General features: G+C 39.6%; 1 protein-coding gene across 2 annotated transcripts in view; it reads left to right on the top strand.

The window, feature by feature from the left end:
• Window positions 1-20,731, top strand: part of nab (NGFI-A-binding protein homolog) — a 521,598-nt gene that overhangs the window by 410,916 nt on the left and 89,951 nt on the right. The window contains exons 4-5 of one of the 2 annotated variants that reach the window (XM_069832484.1): window positions 2,799-3,010; window positions 17,635-17,904. In XM_069832484.1, the coding sequence (XP_069688585.1) occupies window positions 2,799-3,010; window positions 17,635-17,904 (482 nt within the window). The remainder of the gene's footprint in view (window positions 1-2,798; window positions 3,011-17,634; window positions 17,905-20,731) is intronic. The other variant, XM_069832485.1, reaches the window with a different exon arrangement.

Below are 20,731 nucleotides of genomic sequence, written 5' to 3'. Positions count from 1 at the left end.
TACATACCTGAAAGACGAATTTCTAATTAGTTGCAATGAAATCTCCATGTTGGCTTCTGTTTAATGACGGCAACTTCGGAAAACCAAAATATCTTTCTTCAACATTGTTGCTATAAAATGTTTACAGTGTTTACTATACTCCAGCAGGCCGTGATATAAGTCTGTCTTTTTTTCCCCCAGTCTATAAATGCGAACTTAAAACAAACGGTAAGGTTATGTAATGATTTATTTTTCATTTTAATATTTTAACAATATTATTTATATAACATATTGCAGTAATAACATCCGCATCTGAAATCTTGTTGATTTTTTCACGGCTTCCTTAATGTTACTTGTATCAGGAATGCAATAAGTTTCGTGGAGTAGTAGACTTTACTTAATTTTTGCAAATATTTAAAAACAATAATTAACATTGCAATTTAGGTGAAATTGCAGTGGTAAGTTTCCAATTTATAATTATTACTATGTTAAACGTCTCTAAAAATAATATGTTAAAAGCCTAAAGCAGTAAAATGAATGTCGCGCTTAAGCGGTAAGAAGAGGGAAATTGTTATGACGTGTGTTATGTTGGGAATACTGAATGTGGTATTTCAAACTTACCGCGTATTGGTTCTGTGCGGAAAACAAGCAAATACGCACGATCTCGCACAAAATAATTTTAATGAAAATTCACACACTAAAAAGAATCCGAAATTTTCTCCCGTTGGTTCTCAAGAAGAATTTAGTACAGTCGCTCTTGATGCCTCATTTTTATTACTGTGACACTCTCTACACTGACCTTAACATGAGACTGACAGACGGACTACAGCGTGTTCATAATGCATGTGTTCGATTTATTTGCAACGTCCGTAGATCTGGCCGTATCTCACCTTCATTAAATATGTTGTCCTGGGTTCATCTCAAAGAACGAAAAACTATTCACTCTCTCACGTTACTCTTCAATATTCTTCAGAACTCCAACCCTAGCTACTTAGCTTCTCGTTTTCAACATTTGTCCTCATATCGCGAAATAAATTCTCGCTCACAACACCATATCACATTCTCCAATCCTAAACACAGAACATCCTTCTACTCTTCATCTTTCACCGTCTCTGCAGCTCATCTCTGGAACTCTCTACCACAACATGTCAGAGACTGTCGCACATTATCTAGTTTCAAAAATAAATTAAAATTGCACTATTTTCAATTCATATTTCTTTCAATTTATTTATCGATATAAAAAATGAAACTCAAAACATAAAATTATTTAGGGCCAAATTAAAGAAGTACCTAATTTCTCACGCCTTCTATTCTGTAGGTGAATTCATGACATTCAATAACACTTCATGAAATTGGTACTAAAACTATGTGTTGTACTAGTAGACTATATTGTAAATCTCGTCTGTATATATTTCATCTAGACTGTGACTATAAATTAAGATTTTATAATTGTATTAAGTTTTTTGACTTGTTCCATATTCTAGCTGTAAGCATGTATGAATACCATGGAATGTTAATAAATACAATACAATACAATACAATACAATACACTTACAAGTCCATTTCTCTGCGATAGTTTTGTAAAAAAAATATATGTTTCTTTTCCTTCCTTCCCCCCCTTCATTTATTTATTTATTTATTTATTTATTTATTTATTTATTTATTTATTTATTTATTTAACCTGGTAGAGATAAGATCATCAGGCCTTCTCTTCCCCTCTACCAGGGGATTACAACTACAATATTAAGAATACAATTACAATTATAATTACAATTAATATTAAATTTACAAATATAATAAAAATCAAAGTACTAAAAGATGAACTGATTAATAAAGGCTAGATAGTTTATTGTAAAAGTTGAGAAGAGAGAAAACTTTTTTATTAATTAAGTAAAAATTAAACCTACTCTACGCAGTAAGAAAATGCTTAATAAGGTTGCTTTTGAACGCTACTAAATTCCGACAGTCTCTGATGTCACTGGGTAGGGTATTCCACAAGCGCGATAGCGAGATTGTGTATGATGATGAATACGATGATGTCTTATGTGTTGGTGTGGCTAGTATGCGGCTACGTGGTTTCTTTTTATTTAATTTGCAAGAAAAACGTCCATTTTACTTAGAAACTGTAAACGAATGAACCGTTTCTTATCAGTTTCTCTAATGATAAACAGTACGTATAATACTTATTGGGAAAAACAGTGTTAACATGTAGGGAAAATTATTTATTTCTGAGAAAATATTCATTTGGGACTAACATGATTTCAGAATTTTTTGTACTCTATCCAAGGAATAAGCTGTTAAAATCTGCACAATATTCATTCATAGTTTTCTGCTCAAGGCAGGTCTTTCACTGCAAACCCAGCATTGTCAAATGTTCCCTATTTTCCGCCTTCTCCTTAGTCTCCGCATACGAATCAGGTAGCTTAATGTCTGTCATCTGACATCTTCTTCTGCCCCGAACTTTTTTCGCGTTCACCATTCCTTCCAGTGCATCCTTCAGTAGGCAATTCGTTCTTAGCCAATTTTCTTTCTTTTCCTATCTTACACATACAGTCATTCTATTTTTTATCTGTATTTTTTATTTTACTGCAAATTTTCATTATGTGAAATATTATCTACTGTAAATTTTAGTTTATTGTAAACAAATTTCTTGTAAGACATTTTTAATTTCATCTTAAATGTTACATTCTTTGTCTTTGGCTACCTCACCAAGTTGCGGAAGATTGAATAAATTGAAATATGTATATAATATAGTGTTCAGCAGTACTGTTTGTAAAGTTACTATAATAATGATGTGACTGATTTGTCTCTGTTTGCAGCGCTGTTCCAGACGCCGCTACTGTCGACGCTGCCGGGAAGCGGCGCCGTAGGCTTCTCACCCAGCGCTCGCCCCATTAACCTGTCGCCTCAACCTCTCCCCGTTATAGCCCCCATGGGGCCAAGTCCTCCGAGCAACAACCACAGTAGCCCCGGCGGTGGCAGCAAGGAAGGACCAACTCCCCTCTGCGTCGCGTCTCCAGGACAACCGCAGGTGAGTACTTCATGATCCTTGCCTATATGGTAACAGTAACTTACCATGTCTGGAGTAATGATTATCATCCTTGCCTCTAAATACGAAGTTGCATTTCGTAGAGCGCTGAAGTTGCCAACTTCGTAGAACGCTGAAGTTGCCACCTTCGTAGAGCGCTGAAGTTGCCACCTACGTAGGGCGCTGAAGTTGCCACCTACGTAGGGCACTGAAGTTGCCACCTTCGTAGAGCGCTGAAGTTTCCACCTTCGTAGAGCGCTGAAGTTGCAACTTTCGTAGGACGCTGAAGTTGCCACCTTAGTAGAGCGCTGAAGTTGCCACCTACGTAGGGCACTGAAGTTGCCACCTTCGTAGAGCGCTGAAGTTTCCACCTTCGTAGAGCGCTGAAGTTGCAACTTTCGTAGGACGCTGAAGTTGCCACCTTAGTAGAGCGCTGAAGTTGCCACCTTCGTAGAGCGCTGAAGTTGCCACCTTCGTAGGGCGCTGAAGTTTCCACATTTGTAGAGCGCTGAAGTTGCCACTTTCGGAGAGCACTGAAGTTGCTACCTGTGTAGAGCTCTGAAGTTGCCAATTACGTAAGGCGCTGAAATTGCCACCTGCGTAAGGCGCTGAAGTTTCCACCTGCGTAGGGCGCTGAAGTTGCGACGTTTGTAGACAGCTGAAGTTGCAACTTTCGTAGGAAGCTGAAGTTTCCACATTTGTAGAGCGCTGAAGCTGCCACCTGCGTACGGTGCTGAAGTTTCCACCTGCGCAGAGCTTTGAAGTTGCACTCTTCGTAGGGCGCTGAAGTTTCCACATTTATAGAGCGATGAAGCTGCCCCACTTTCGGAGTGCGCTGAAGTTGAAACCTGTGTAGAGCCCCGAAGTTGCCACCTGCGTATGGCGCTGAAGTTGCCACCTTCATAGAGCGCTGAAGTGGAACTTTCGTAGGACACTGAAGTTTCCACATTTGTAGAGCGCTGAAGTTGCAACCTTCGTAGAGCGCTGAAATTTCTACATTTGTAGAGCGCTGAAGTTGCCACTTCGTAGAGTGCTGAAGTTGCCACCTTCGTAAAGCGCTGAATTTGCAACCTTCGTAGGGCCCTGAAATTTCCACCTGCGCAGAGCATTGAAGTTGCACTCTTCGTAGGGCGCTGAAGTTTCCACATTTAAAAAGCGATGAAGCTGCCACTTTCGGAGAGCGCTGAAGTTGGAACCTGTGTACAGCCCTGAAGTTGCCACATGCGTAGGGCGCTGAAGTTTCCACCTGCGTAGGGCGCTGAATTTGCCACCTGCGTAGGGCGCTGAAGTTTCCACCTGCGTAGGACGCTGAAGTTGCCACTTTCGTAGAGCGCTGAAGTTTTCACATTTGTAGAGCGCTGAAGTTGCCACCTCGTAGAGCGATGAAGTTGTCACCTTCGTAGAGTGATGAAGTTGCTACTTTCGTAGAGTGATGAAGTTGCCACCTCGTAGAGCGATGAAGTTGCTACTTTCGTAGAGTGATGAAGTTGCCACCTCGTAGAGCGATGAAGTTGCTACTTTCGTAGAGTGATGAAGTTGCCACCTCGTAGAGCGATGAAGTTGCTACTTTCGTAGAGTGATGAAGTTGCCACCTCGTAGAGCGATGAAGTTGCTACTTTCGTAGAGTGATGAAGTTGCCACCTCGTAGAGCGATGAAGTTGCTACTTTCGTAGAGCGATGAAGTTGCCACCTTCGTAGAGTGATAAAGTTGTCACCTCGTAGAGCGATGAAGTTGCTACTTTCGTAGAGTGATGAAGTTGCCACCTCGTAGAGCGATGAAGTTGCTACTTTCGTAGAGTGATGAAGTTGCCACCTCGTAGAGCGATGAAGTTGCTACTTTCGTAGAGTGATGAAGTTGCCACCTTCGTAGAGTGATGAAGTTGCCACCTCGTAGAGCGATGAAGTTGCTACTTTCGTAGAGTGATGAAGTTGCCACCTCGTAGAGCGATGAAGTTGCTACTTTCGTAGAGCGATGAAGTTGCCACCTTCGTAGAGTGATAAAGTTGTCACCTCGTAGAGCGCTGAAGCGTCACTTACGTAGAGCGCTGAAGTTGCAACCTTTGTAGGGCTCTGAAGTTGCCGCCTGCGTAGAGCGCTGAAGTAGCCAATTTCATACATCACTGAAGTTTCCACATTTGTAGACTGCTGAAGTTGCCAGAATGGATTCTTGCACTTAGGCTATTTAGACCTATTGTAGGCCTACCCCTTATATGCAGTGATGTTCTAAGTCCGACAGATGGCCAGGATAACATTCGTGAATCCGACGCTGACAGACAGGGCCATCCTGGGCCCTGTAGGTGACGAACTCTAACCCAGAGCCCCAATCCCTTAGAACCTGGATCAGCATCGGAATCGCTCACTACTCCCAGATATCAACCCAGCCTATTTTTATCTTTACAGATGATAAATAAAATGAGAGGGACGTGGAATACGTTGGTATTGCATTTTTTACACATAACAAGAGCTATTCGCTCTGAAAATCTGCTGTTATTTCACTTCCACGCTGCATAAAAACTAACTTTTAGCGATTATTTGTCTAAAAGAAGAATTTATAACCACATTGTCCGTAGGAACATTTTCTTTTCATTCTGAAACAAACTAATTTTGTGAACATACTTTTGAATCATCCTGTACATCGAACTGTGAGTATGCCAGGGGCACAAGGGGGGATGTGACCCACCGGCGTCATATTCCCTAAGGATACGAATGACAGGATTGTATCTGTGGAATATGGAAGCTGGGACTTACCAAGAATCAATAGTGTCTGTTGTTACCACGCAGAATGGTTTAATACCAGCAGTTTAACTACTATAACACAATACAAGGTGTAATTAGATTATAATCAATTAAATGAGGTGTGAGTAAGTTTATAGAAAAAAAGATAATAATAATAATAATAATAATAATAATAATAATAATAATAATAATAATGAACTTTGTTCACAAAAGAGTGGAGTTCATTTTCACAGAAACATATGTTTCAGTTGTTTCGCTGTTGTTGTTAAGGTAAATTAAAAATTAAATAAATCCAAGCTATTCTTGAGCCATTTAATTGCTTTTTTTTCTTGCAACGAAATAATCCTTTTACTTCTAAAAATGCGAATTAGCCCCATTCAGTATCACTATGAATGTATGAATGTAAAATAGATTTTTCCAGAAGATTCCGAACTCTAAATTTCTAAATGGAGTGAAATAAGAAGCCTGAAATTTGTAACCAAACAATAAAGCAGGAAAAGTTAATTACCAGAATTGCATAAAAAATACCTTTTCCAAAGCCTCCTTAGTACTGTACCGTGTCTAGCCGCGAAAACAGGTGGCCCGGGTTCGATTCCCGGTCGGGGAAAGTTGCCTGGTTGAGGTTTTCTCCAGGGTTTTCCCCTCAACCCAATATGAGCAAATGCTGGGTAACTTTCGGTGTTGGATCCCGGACTCATTTCACCGGCATTATCACCTTCATCTCATTCAGACGCTAAATAACCTAAGATGTTGATAAAGCTTCTTAAAATAACCTACTAAAATAAAAATACAGTACCGTGTTACAAAATATCTGTAGATGCCATAACTAACGTTTGTGTCATTATGACAGTTATCTTTAAATAACTTGAAAACGATTAGAGATATCTCAAAACAGATTGCACCGTTGTTTTTTTTTTTTTTTTTTTTTTCAGAAAATTTCACATTATTTTGAGTACCTACATGATCCCTTTTCCATTTAAAATTTCAACGTTGCATCCAAAATGGCGGCTTTTGAGATAGCCGAGGGCTAGAATTGAATGTGTCACTGGTAGAGCATTTGGTCTTACAGGTACAGGTATTACTTACTTACTGGCTTTTAAGGAACCCGGAGGTTCATTGCCGCCCTCACATAAGCCCGCCATTGGTCCCTATCCTGAGCAAGATTAATCCATTCTCTATCATCATATCCCACCTCCCTCAAATCCATTTTAATATTATCTTCCCATCTACGTCTCGGCCTCCCCAAAGGTTTTTTCCCCTCCGGGCTTCCAACTAACACTCTATATGCATTTCTAGATTCGCCCATACGTGCTACATGCCCTGGATTTACTGGCATGTAAAAGAACTCTGGCGGGACAAAATTCCGGCACATCCGGCGAAGCTGATATAACCTCTGCAGTTGCGAGCGTCGTTAAATAAAACATAACATTAACCCATCTCAAACGTCTGGATTTAATGTTCCTAATTATGTCAGGTGAAGAATACAATGCGTGCAGTTCTGTGTTGTGTAACTTTCTCCATTCTTCTGTAACTTCATCCCTCTTAGCCCCAAATATTTTCCTAAGCATCTTATTCTCAAACACCCTTAACCTATGTTCCTCTCTCAAAGTGAGACTCCAAGTTTCACAACCATAAAGAACAACCGGTAATATAACTGACGGCCTCCAGTTATGGAGTGTAGCTGTGAATATATTGAATAAGCAGTCGCGGACAGCCGATGAGGGGTGGTCCTTCAGCTTGAGGAGTTGGACGAAGGGCTAACAACCCATCACCGTAAAGGCAGCTTGTTACGAAACCTTTAAATAAGCCTCGGAAAGGGACTGATTCTCTGGCACGACCACAGCAAAGGAATAAGGTTTTGAGATTTGGTACTTGGAATGTTACAAGTCTATATAGAACAGGAGGGGTAACAATAGTAGCAAAAGAACTAGCTAGATATAGAATAGACTTTGTGGGAGTACAGGAGGTTAAGTTAGATGGGAACGGCATAACACAAATAGGAGATTACTTGTTGTATAATGGGGAAGGAAGAGTCCGTATAGGCCAGTTTCTATCGAATGCTTTTCCAATTCACTGCGGGCTAAAGCAGGGAGATGCACTATCACCTTTACTTTTTAAATTCGCTCTAGAATATGCCATTAGAAAAGTTCAGGATAACACAGAGGGTTTGGAATTGAACGGGTTACATCAGCTTCTTGTCTATGCAGATGACGTGAATATGTTAGGAGAAAATCCACAAACGATTAGGGAAAACGCGGAAATTCTACTTGAAGCAAGTAAAGAGATAGGGTTGGAAGTAAATCCCGAAAAGACTAAGTATATGATTATGTCTCGTGATCAGAATATTGTACGAAATGGAACTATAAAAGTAGGAGATTTATCCTTCGAAGAGGTGGAAAAATTCAAATATATTGGAGCAACAGTAACAAATGTAAATGACACTCGGGAGGAAATTAAACGCAGAATAAATATGGGAAATGCCTGTTATTATTCGGTTGAGAAGCTTTTGTCATCTAGTCTGCTGTCAAAAAATCTGAAAGTTAGAATTCATAAAACAATTATATTACCGGTTGTTCTTATGGCTGTGAAACTTGGACTCTCACTTTGAGAGAGGAACAGAGATAAAGGGTGTTTGAGAATAAGGTTCTTAGGAAAATATTTGGGGCTAAGAGGGATGAAGTTACAGGAGAATGGAGAAAGTTACACAACGCAGATCTGCACGCATTGTATTCTTCACCTGACATAATTAGGAACATTAAATCCAGACGTTTTGAGATGTTAATGTTATGTTTTATTTAACGACGCTCGCAACTGCAGAGGTTATATCAGCGTCGCCGGATGTGCCGGAATTTTGACCCGCAAGAGTTCTTTTACATGCCAGTAAATCCAGGGCATGTAGCACGTATGGGCGAATCTAGAAATGCATATAGAGTGTTAGTTGGAAGACCGGAGGGAAAAAAACCTTTGGGGAGGCCGAGACGTAGATGGGAAGATAATATTAAAATGGATTTGAGGGAGGTGGGATATGATGATAGAGACTGGATTAATCTTGCTCAGGATAGGGACCAATGGCGGGCTTATGTGAGGGCGGCAATGAACCTCCGGGTTCCTTAAAAGCCAGTAAGTAAGTAATACCACTACCTGCAAGACCAAATGCTCTACCAGTGACACATTCGATTCTAGCCCTCGGTTATCTCAAAAGCCGCCATTTTGGATGCAACGTTGAAATTTTAAATGGAAAAGGGATCATGTAGGTACTCAAAATAATGTGAAATTTTCTGAAAAAAAAAACAACGGTGCAATCTGTTTTGAGATATCTCTAATCGTTTTCAAGTTATTTAAAGATAACTGTCATAATGACACAAATGTTACTTATGGCATCTACAGATATTTTGTAACACGGCACTGTATTTTTATTTTAGTAGGTTATTTTACGAAGCTTTATCAACATCTTAGGTTATTTAGCGTCTGAATGAGTTGAAGGTGATAATGCCGGTGAAATGAGTCCGGGATCCAACACCGAAAGTTACCCAGCATTTGCTGATATTGGGTTGAGGGGAAAACCCTGGAGAAAACCTCAACCAGGTAACTTTCCCCGACCGGGAATCGAACCCGGGCCACCTGGTTTCGCGGCTAGACACGGTACAGTACTAAGGAGGCTTTGGAAAAGGCATTTTTTATGCAATTCTGGTAATTAACTTTTCTTCCTTTATTGTTTGGTTACAAATTTCAGGCTTCTTATTTCACACCATTTAGAAATTTAGAGTTCGGAATCTTCTGGAAAAATCTATTTTACATTCATACATTCATAGTGATACTGAATGGGCTAATTCGCATTTAGTTGGGAGGCCGGAAGGAAAAAGACCTTTGGAGAGGCCGAGACCTAGGTGGGAAGATAGTATTAAAATGGATTTGAAGGAGTTGGGATACGATTGTAGAGACTGGATTGATCTTGCTCAGGATAGGGACCAAAGGCGGGCTTATGTGAGGGTTCCTTAAAAGCCAGTAAATAAGTAAGTAAGTACCTCCACCGATCCCACGCATGTCCCCATAGACAGTCACAAACCAATACCGCCACCTATACCCAAACCATCACAGTCCGTCTTCAAACCAACACTTCCCAAACCCGAATTGTCTTATGCGGATGCGGCTAAGACTACGACAACCAAGACAACCACTACAGACGATCCACAGACAGACAAAACAACCACGGAACAGCTGGTCGAGGGGGTTCTACGCTCTGCTATGCAGAAAATAGAATCCTACATTGACCGGCAACTAAACAGACTACAGGACGAAATAGTGACATTCACTATTTCCTTACTCACTACAGACACAAACCCCACGAAACGACACACGACACTTGCCACAGCCAACCAGGCAGCCAGACGGCTTCTACGGAAACGAGTAGCCCACCACTTTGTTGGTAACAGGTTACGAGTCTCCCTAGAGCCACTACAAAAACGAGACTAGAACAGAACTGACCAGAGCACTGGACTCTCCACCTCTCATTAACATCTGCGAGGCATGGTGCTAACTTCACTTCATTCATTTCACTCACAATTCAACTGTTAGCGTGTACATGTCTCATTTTACAATTTACACGGGAAAATACACTACTGTTAGATGAGAGGGCAAACGGCTTTTAGCTGGGAACCTCGAGCTAAAGTTAGTGAATTGCAAGTCGGGAACCAATGGAGGCTTGGGATGCTTACCCTGCCTGCCATTTTAAACATCATTCATTCTTTCTTCGTCCCCTTTCATTCAGTAAGTAAGTAACATATAAATCGGCAGAGGAGGCTTGGATCTGGTATTGCGAAAGTTTCCCATGTAAGTAACAGACTTATGGCGAAGTGCATCAACATTGATTAAAAACGCAGTAATCATAGATTACGAAACGATGGTTAAACAGTAGCCGTGGTTAAAATGTAATTTATGTGCACCATTCATAATCACCGATTACTAAAACTTGGCTAGCTGACACTTCATTTAAGCAGAGTAAAGTCTATGATGGTACATTGTTTCTACAAAATGACTAAAGGAAAGCATCCATACCGCTGCAAAGATAATAGTCAACGTCTAAAAACGACTGCGCTCACTATGTTCTACATCGAAATGAACGTATCCTACATTTTCGCGTTGCATTTGTTTGCCTTTGGGCGCTGTTATATTTGTGAGTTCCATTTCTTTGTTTTTCAGTACTTTTAGGTTAAAATCGTACAAAATGGAAAATTGAATCCAAAAATGATTATATCCCAATGTTAGGTTGAAGTATCGATAGACTTAATTACTAGATTTAAATGTAGGCCTATTATATAAAAAAGATGGAATATACATAAAGGAAAAGGATGCAGAAAATTGGTAGGAATCTGTGTACGATCTTGGACTACACCAGGGAATTGTGCATTATCCTAAGATCCATCCATAACCTCTCTTTGTTCAGCCAGTGACATAGAGAAAGAGATACTGGTATTCGAGTATTCCCTCTTAAAATACAGAAAATAATAGTTACATAGAGTCGTAATATAAGCAGCCGATCCGTAGGAGAAATATGATTGTTCTTGTGTTATTTCAAGTGATCCATTTGTAGATTTTGATAAACGAAATCCCTCCTGAAATTTTCTGTCACCTAATTGCTCGCAAGAATTCTCTCTTTCCACTAAAGAACCTTCACGCTCACGCTCTATCGAAGTAATTCAAGTACTGCACAATAATAATCGTCTTCGAAATAATCACCTGTGGTTATGGCCGCCATTTTGCTTTACTTGCTCTACTAATCGCTGGTTATCTCCTTTAACCGCTCATATTTGGCCGGTTAGAGATTACTGTGGTTAACTTCCTATTTAAGTCGTAACCGAGGTCGATCCACCGTAAAAATGCTTAATCGGGGATTAGGTCACAATTTTAACCGATGGTTACACTAACCGACGTTGATGCACGTGGGCATTAGCTGTTTTATTGTAAGTGAAACTTGGTTACTTTCCCATCGATCACGTACCTACCTGGCTGTTGTGCAGTGGGCGCCTCACTGTGTACAACTCGCGTGACTCTGCTGTTCGATATATCACAGCAACCAGCAGTATTACCGCCAGACAGTTAGTCTGATATTTATGACCCGGAGACCACGAGCCGCATCCAGATCGACCGTTTTGTCAGTTAATTCAAAACTGTCGGAAACTGCAGAGGCTTTTCTTTGTTTCTACTTGTGTGTTCGAATACCGCTCAGAACATACAGATAAAGAAAGAAGATTCTTCAACTCTCTCTTATTACTATTTAAAACCATCTACACCTCCACACTCTCTTACCTAGCATCTCGTTTTGTTTACCTTTCACTACTTCGAACCCGGAACATGTACCTTCTCTCTATTCCTCTGCACAGAACATCCTTCTACTCATCATCTTTCAGCATATTTCTTCCACGCCTCTAGAACTCTCTCCCTGACCATGTCAGAGACTGTCGGACAATATCAAAATTCTAATTTAAATTAAAATAATCACATTCTAGTTTTTGGAATTGCTTGTTGAATACCTGTCAGGTTGCGCAACTTCGGCTTAACCCATGACATATTACAGTAAATATTGTAACTATGCTGTTGTAAAATTGACAATTAATATGTAATGTATTTATTCAAATCAAGATTTCAGGTATAACTCCCTGTAAAGTTGATTTGAATAATTTCAAGGGAAAAATTGTTCCGGGGCCGGGTATCGGTGTCTGGTAGAGTTCCCGGGTAGCTCAGTTGGGAGAGCGTTGGTACGTTTAACCAAAGGTCCCGAGTTCGATACCCGGCCCCGGAACAATTTTTCCCTTGAAATTATTCAAATCAACTTTACAGGAAATTATACCTGAAATCTTGATTTGCATAATACACGTCACTGTTCGTTAACAGAAAACCACAATTTAAGTCACACAGAGTTAGTGTGCACTCAATGTTGGTTGCTTGACGGTTGTCAGCCCACTTTGAGGTCTGTGGATATAGAGGGAAAAATTGGATCGGTGTCTGGTAGAGTTCCCGGGTAGCTCAGTTGGGAGAGAGTTGGTACGTTTAACCAAAGATCCCGGGTTCGATACCTGGCCCGGAGTAATTTTTCCCTTGAAATTATTCTAGTGTAATTATTATTATTATTATTATTATTATTATTATTATTATTATTATCAGTTACCACTATCATCATTGCTATCTCTGTTTTTCTTTCTTTTTTTTTTTTCTTGTATTAGCTCGATGAGAGCTCTATAGTGTTCTTTTGACACTGTTGACCCTCTATAGGGCTTTAATTTAATTTGTATTATTTTCATCAGCGTTTGTATTTTTTTTTTTTTTTTTAATTTATATGTGCTATCTGGTAGGATGGAAGAGAAGGCCTTATAGCCTTAATCCCGTCAGATTAAATAAATAAACTATTCTATATTAAAGTGGCCTTTACTTTACAACTTTTAAAACATGTCTGGCAGCCATTGGTTTCAGTCAATTGTGTATAAAAATGCAGAATAAATTTTGGACACACCTGGAAACAAGAAGTGCTTCAGCGACCACTGAAGTCGCAGAAATAGCTATTCAAGGGCCACAGCTACCTTTGCTTTAACTACACATGTATTATCGCTTTGAAAACCCTTAGCCTACGTAGATATATGTAGAGATAAGCTAGGTGTGTCTGTGACTGTCATTATTAAATCTCTAACTTTTAGGATGCAAAACAATTAGTGATTTCAGCCACCTAAATACAGTCTGATCCGTTTGGGTATGGATAATATAAATTTATTATTATAAAGCTATTTTGATAGTAGGAAACATTTTCCATGTATTGTGGGTCCCTATCACCACGGCATGGCTCGTTTTCAGGTTGCGGATCGAGGAGACGGCCTCCAGATATGGAGGGTAGCTGTGAATATATTGAATAAGCAGTCGAGGACAGCCAATGAGGGGTGGTCTTCCATCTTGGGGGTTGGGCGAAGGGCTAACAACTCATCACCGTAAAAAAACAGTTTGTTACGAAACCTCAAAATAAGCCTTGGGAGGCCGGAGGGAAAAAATCTTTTGGGGAGGCCGAGACCTAGATGGGAAGATAATATTAAAATGGATTTGAGGGAGGTGGGACATGATGGTAGAGACTGGATTAATCTTGCTCAGGATAGGGATCAATGATTGGCTTATGTGAGGGCGGCAATGATCCTCCGGGTTCCTTAAAAGCTAGTAAGTAAGTAAGGAAAAAATGTATTGCTGGTTATATTGTGATTAAAAGATGGGAGTTTCCATATATGACAATCAACAATGTATAACCTGAAAGGACAAATGAAAATCGTAGATGATTAAAATGGCCACTACAAATCAACAGCGAGCACAATGTGTTCTTTGGTATGCTAAATTTGAGAGTGTTAAAAGAGTTCAAAGGGAATTTCGACGTGAGTATGGTGTGCGTAATGTACCTAAATACGATTCCATAATGTTGTGGTATCGAACATTTGTAGAAATAGGTTCTGTGTTAAAAAAAAACATGCAGGAGGTCGCAGGCGAAACCCAGTACGAGAGGCAGCTATCTCTTTGTTTGGCCCCCAAACTCCCCAGATCTAACTCCTCCTGACTTCTTCGTGTGGGGTTTTGTTAAAGGCATTGTCTATTCACAGAAACCCAGGAATATTGATGATCTGAAAGTAAAAATTACTCAAGCTTTTCAACAAATCACCCCTCTTATGTTACAACGGACACCATTATGAGTTGTGCAGAGTGCACAATGGGGGTCATGTCGAGTTCTGAGAAATCTTCCATCTTTCAGTGTTGTATGCACAAAGTTTTAACAAATAAAGTTCAATACTAAATGTTTTACGGTATTTTTATTTTATCCATATCCAAACGGATCACCCTGTAGATCTCTTGGATATAACTTATGGATGTGTAGACGGATGGATGTGTGTGTATCGCTTCGCATTCTCGAGTTACACTGCATCGATGCCGCGCAACCGTCCCATTCGAGCGTATGCAAATTGCGGACTAAAACATATTTCTTATATTTGGCATCGTCATGAGCTAGCGAAAGGTACACGTTAATTCTGGAATGAATATATCCGGTAAAGTTACGAGGCGAAAGAAATGGGGGGGGGGGAGTAAATGAAGAGCGAAGTGACGTCCACTCATCGGCTGTTTCTGAGAGTTGAACAGTTCATTCCTATTTTGAGTTATATACCTATGTTAATTCCGTATACATCTGTCTAGTGGGACAGGTCGGGGAGTACAATTGTCGTAACTCGAAGTGACCGAAATTAGAGCCTTGAAATTTTCATTAACGTAACGTAACCTAATATAACGTAAGATAACATAACCTAACCTAACCTAAGTCACTATTATAGCTGACTCTATAGTTAAGCTAAGTCACTAATATAGCTAACTCTGCAGTTAACCTAAGTCACTAATATAGCTAATTCTGTAGTGCTTGGGAAAAGTGGCACAAGTCAAAAATGTTAATTTTACAGGAGAAGGTAAAAACTGTCTTCAAACTGGTTTATATCCATTTAATTTTCTTCTGTATGAATTATTCTAATGGACAAAATACTTATGTCTCTTTTCCCAAGCGAGCAGATGTTCGTAAGTTGTCAATAAACTATTAAAAAAAAATTGTGGAAATTGACTTATGCCACTCTTCCCAACCATTGCAGAACTAATAGTAAAGCAAGTTGAACCACATCAGATATCTTATTAAATATGCCAATCCTAAATATGTACATAAAGTGAGAAGGAACTTGTTAGCCTGGCTTCAGTGACCCCTACCATTTTGATAGCTTCTTTCCCTTACTCCGCAATTTACGTGCACCCGTCATCAGTTTGCTCCGCAATTTACATGGGGAATTAACTACCGATCTAATCTTATTCCGGAATCTACAAACTCAGACCAATTCGTGCCTCAACTTTCCCATCCCGCGTATTGTTAGATAATGTCACCCGCTCCAATTCAAGATCACATTGGAGATATATTTATTCTTCGTCTGTCGATAGTCTTGTATTTCGTTGGAATATACTGTGTAGTTTAGAAATTATAGGCTCGATAAACCTCGTCTGAAAATGTATCGGTCAACTTTCTGGGATGGCACCCTACTGCTGGACCGAACTTAATAGACGTACTGACGTCATACCTTTCAATTGACTGTTAACATTGGAAGACGACACGAAATTGCTCTTTTGAGTGCAGCGTAGCACAATGCAACACCGACTTTCATGTTTACTGTAGATATTGTGATAAATTTCTAAATGTAGAAAAGAGCGAAGTGACGTTCACTCATAGGCTGTTTATAAGAATTCCATAGTTCATTCCTATTTTGAGTTACCTAGGTTAATTCCGTATACATCTGTCTAGTGGGACAAGTCGGGGAGTACAACTGTCGTTAACACGAAGTGACCGAAATTACAGCCTTGAAATTTTCATTAATTTAACGTAAAGTAACCTAAAACAACGTAACATAACATATCCTAACCTAACCTGATATGTCAGTAATATAGTAAACAAGTTGAACCACATCAGGTTTCCTATTAAATATGCCAGTCCTAAATATGTACATAAAGTGAGAAGGAACTTGTTAGCCTGGCTTCAGTGACCCCCACCATTTTGATAGCTTCTTTCCCTACTCCGCAATTTACGTGCATCCGTCATCAGTTTGCTCCGCAATTTACATGGGGAATTAACTACCGATCTAATCTTATTCCGGAATCTACAAACTCAGGCCAATTCGTGCCCCAACTTCCCATCCCCCATATTGTTAGATAACGTCACCCGCTCCAATTCAAGATCACCGTTGGAGATAAATTGATCCTTGGTCTGTCGATCGTCGTGTATTTTGTTGGAATATACTATGTAGTTTAGAAATTATAGGCGCGACAAAACAAAACTCGTCTGAAAATGTGTCGGCCGACTTTCTGGGATGGCACCCTACTACTGGGTCGAACTTACAGACGTATTGACGTCATATCTTTCAATTGACTGTTAACATTGGAAGACGACACGAAACTGCCCTTTTGAGCGCAGCCGTCTCACAATGCAACACTGACTTTCATGTTTAATTATTGTGATAAATTTCTAAATGTATAAAAGAGCCAAGTGACGTTCATTCATCGGCTATTTATAAGAGTTGAACAATTCATTCCTATTTTGAGTTACCTAGGTTAATTCCGTATACATCTGTCTAGTGAGTGGGACAAGTCGGGGAGTACAACTGTCGTAACTCGAAGTGACCGAAATTACAGTCTTGAAATTTTCGTTAACGTAACCTAACATAACATAACTTAACCTAACCTAACCTGACACAAGTCACTAATATAGCTAACTAATAGTAAAACAAGTTGAACCACATCAGGTTTCCTATTAAATATGCCAGTCCTAAATATGTACATAAAGTGAGAAGGAACTTGTTAACCTGGCTTCAGTGATAGAACCTTTTCCCTACTCCGCAATTTACGTGAACTCGTCATCAGTTTGCTCCGCAATTTACATAGGGAATTAACTACCGATGTAATCTTATTACGGAATCTACAAACTCAGGCCAATTCGTGTCACAACTCCCATCCCCCATATTGTTAGATAACGTCACCCGCTCCAATTCAAGATCACGTTGGAGATAAAGTGATCCTTGGTCTGTCGATCGTCGTGTATTTTGTTGGAATATACTATGTAGTTTAGATTATAGGCGCGACAAGTCAAAACTCGTCTGAAAATGTGCCGGTCGACTTTCTAAGATGACACTGGACCGAACTTACAGACGTATTGACGTAATATCTTTCAATTGACTGTTAACATTGGAAGACGACACGAAACTGCCCTTTTGAGCGCAGCCGTCTCACAATGCAACACTGACTTTCATGTTTAGATATTGTGATAAATTTCTAAATGTAGAAAATCTTTGTTGCAGGGTGTGGTGCTGCCGTGCGGCGGCATGGCTGGGGGAGACTACAGCAACCACGGCTCGGCGTCGGGGCCCACGCCCAGCCCCGGCAGGGGCCCCAGCACCAGCACGAGTCCTGGGCCGTGCTGCCCCGGCTCGCCGCTGCAGCTCACGCCCGTGTTGGTGGAGGCGCAGATAGCGAGGCTGGCCGAGGCGGCCGACCACCTGGTGCGCAGCCTGCCCCAGTTCGAGCCCAAGCCCCACAACACCAAGAAGAAGATCTGCAAGGACCTCGAGGTCAGCACCGCTTTTCCTTCTGTAGGCTACAGGACCCAAGAGTCCTTCAATACGAGTAACGCGCCGAAACTGTACATCACTTTGTCGTCATAGACGTTGCTCATGGAGGGCCGTTAAGGCAGCGATGTCATCTCGTTCTATTACGTTTTTTAATTTCGTTCCAGCAACAACACGTGTTCAAATCTTACTTCTCCTGCTACCAGTACTTACTTACTTACTGGCTTTTAAGGAACCCGGAGGTTCATTGCCGCCCTCACATAAGCCCGCCATTGGTCCCTATCCTGAGCAAGATTAATCCAGTCTCTACCAACATATCCCACCTCCCTCAAATACATTTTAATATTATCTTCCCACCTACGTCTCGACCTCCCTAAAGGTCTTTTTCCCTCCGGCCTCCCAACTAACACTCTATGCACATCTGGATTCGCCCATACGTGCTACATGCCCTACCCATCTCAAATGTCTGGATTAAAATGTTCCTAATTATGTCAGGTGAAGAATACAATGCGTGCAGTTCTGTGTTGTGCAACTTTCTCCGTTCTCCTGTAACTTCATCCCTCTTAGCCCCAAATATTTTCCTAAGCACCTTATTCTCAAACACCCTTAACCTATGTTCCTCTCTCAAAGTGAGAGTTCAAGTTTCCCAGCCATAAAGACCAACCGGTAATATAACTGTTTTATAAATTCTAACTTTAAGATTTTTGACAGCATACTGGATGATAAAAGCTTCTCAACCGAATAATAACATGCATTTCCCATATTTATTCTGTGTTTAATTTCCTCCCGAGTATCATTTATATTTTTGTTAGTCTTGCTCCAAGATATTTGAACTTCTCCGCCTCTTCAAAAGATAAATTTCCACCATTCATTTTTAGTAGGTTATTTTACTACGCTTTATCAACATTTTAGGTTATTTAGTTTCTGAATGAGATGAAGGTGATAATGCCGGTGAAATGAATCCGGGGTCCAGCACCGAAAATTACCCAACATTTGCTCATATTGAGTTGAGGGAAAACTCTGGAAAAAATCTCAACCAGGTAACTTTCCCCGACAATGAATCGAACCCGGGCCACCTGGTTTCCCGGCCAGACGCGCTAACCGTCACTCCACAGGTGTGGACAATAATGGAATAAGACAGACTGTTACAGTAAACGGGGAGCGCTACTGCAGCATGTTACAGAACTTCGTCATCCCTAAACTGAGGTATCACGATATGGAAAACATAATCTTCATGCAAGATGGCGCTCCACCCCACATCTTTATCCCTGCAGACGTTTGGCGATTGTGTCATCAGTAGGCACTTTCCAACAATGTGGCCTCCGCGATCTCCAGATTTCAATCCGACCGAGTTTTGGTTGAGGGTTTATCTTAAAGAACTAGGTTTCCTGACACAATCAACAACCCTACTGCAACTGAAAGATGTCATCTCGCAAGAAATTGCCAATAATCCAAGACATCTGCAAAATGCTGTGCATGGTGTCGCAGACATTGAATTAAGAGAACGGCGGACATCTTCCCAATGTTTTGTAAACCCCGTTGTTTTCCCATCACTGTGATGTTTTTTTGTTTTTTTCCCCTATCTCAAATATTATAATATTTATAGCGGTTTAATGTTTGAACTGACTTTTGAAATACCGTATACTATTACATGTTTTTAGTTTTAGTTTGGAGACAAGACATTTTTAATTGCAATTTATTTGCTACTAAACAATAAATAAATCAATATAAACGTCTTATATTAATTTTTATTATTAAACTAGCCATAACCGTGCGCTCCGCTGCACCCGTTAGAAATAAATATAAAGTAATTACATAATTAAAATAGGACGTTTGAACCAGGGAACATTCGTGTTTGATAGAAGGATAAATCGTTTAATATGTTACTTAATTTAAATTGTATTTAAAATATTAAAATGCGATCATTTTGATCCAGAGACCACTCATTTGGTGCAATGACAATTCCTTTAACATGTTTCTCAATTGTTATTACCAATTATTTTTGGAAAAGCGAAAATTAACAGAAAAATTTTGGCTACAGATTTATTATTATATTATATTATATTATATTATATTATATTATATTATATTATATTATATTATATTATATTATATTATATTATATTATATTATGTCAAAAGTGTGTTGATAACGGATGTACTCGAATTAGAAAGTTTTTAATTTGTTGTGGAAGCTCTTGAATCTCAGGAGGAACAGCTTTGCAACAGCGCAACATAATCTGCTTGGCTCATTACCCAATTTTTTTGCATTGCATTTATTGCATATATATTTTATGTATTTTAACACGATTCAATTGAGCATAGTTAAAATATGAATTATAAAATAATGGATTTCTAAGCTCACGTACTATTACTGCATACTAAATCAATACACTCTCGTTGTTCGTTAATTCTCTGAGATAAAAATGAATAAGTTCATAAACATTATTATAAGAAATACAGGAAATGAATATACAGAATAACCTATCAAGTTTCCTGTGCACAAGAAGCTATTTTAATCTTACCTGTCCTCAATTCACTCACAAGTTACTGTAATAACATTATAGCATTATGTCCATCCAGAGAAACTACACTTTCCAATGATGAAATAATACTTAATTATACAAATCGGTTAATTTAGCTTCCGATATTACTTCGTACAAACACAGAAACATTGTCTGTAGGCTATGTTTAATAGCTTTCGATTGTTGTGTCCAAGGCCCCTTATAGACGAAGTTATTTATTTTTTTATTTCAATACACCGCCTTAGATTGCAGTTATTTTAATTTTAAAACTCATTTATCTCATTAAATATCAGTCCTATCAAAATT

The sequence above is a fragment of the Periplaneta americana genome, chromosome 8 (genome assembly GCF_040183065.1).
Source record: "Periplaneta americana isolate PAMFEO1 chromosome 8, P.americana_PAMFEO1_priV1, whole genome shotgun sequence".
NCBI lineage: Eukaryota > Metazoa > Arthropoda > Insecta > Blattodea > Blattidae > Periplaneta > Periplaneta americana.
This window is presented reverse-complemented; position numbering and strand designations above follow the sequence as displayed.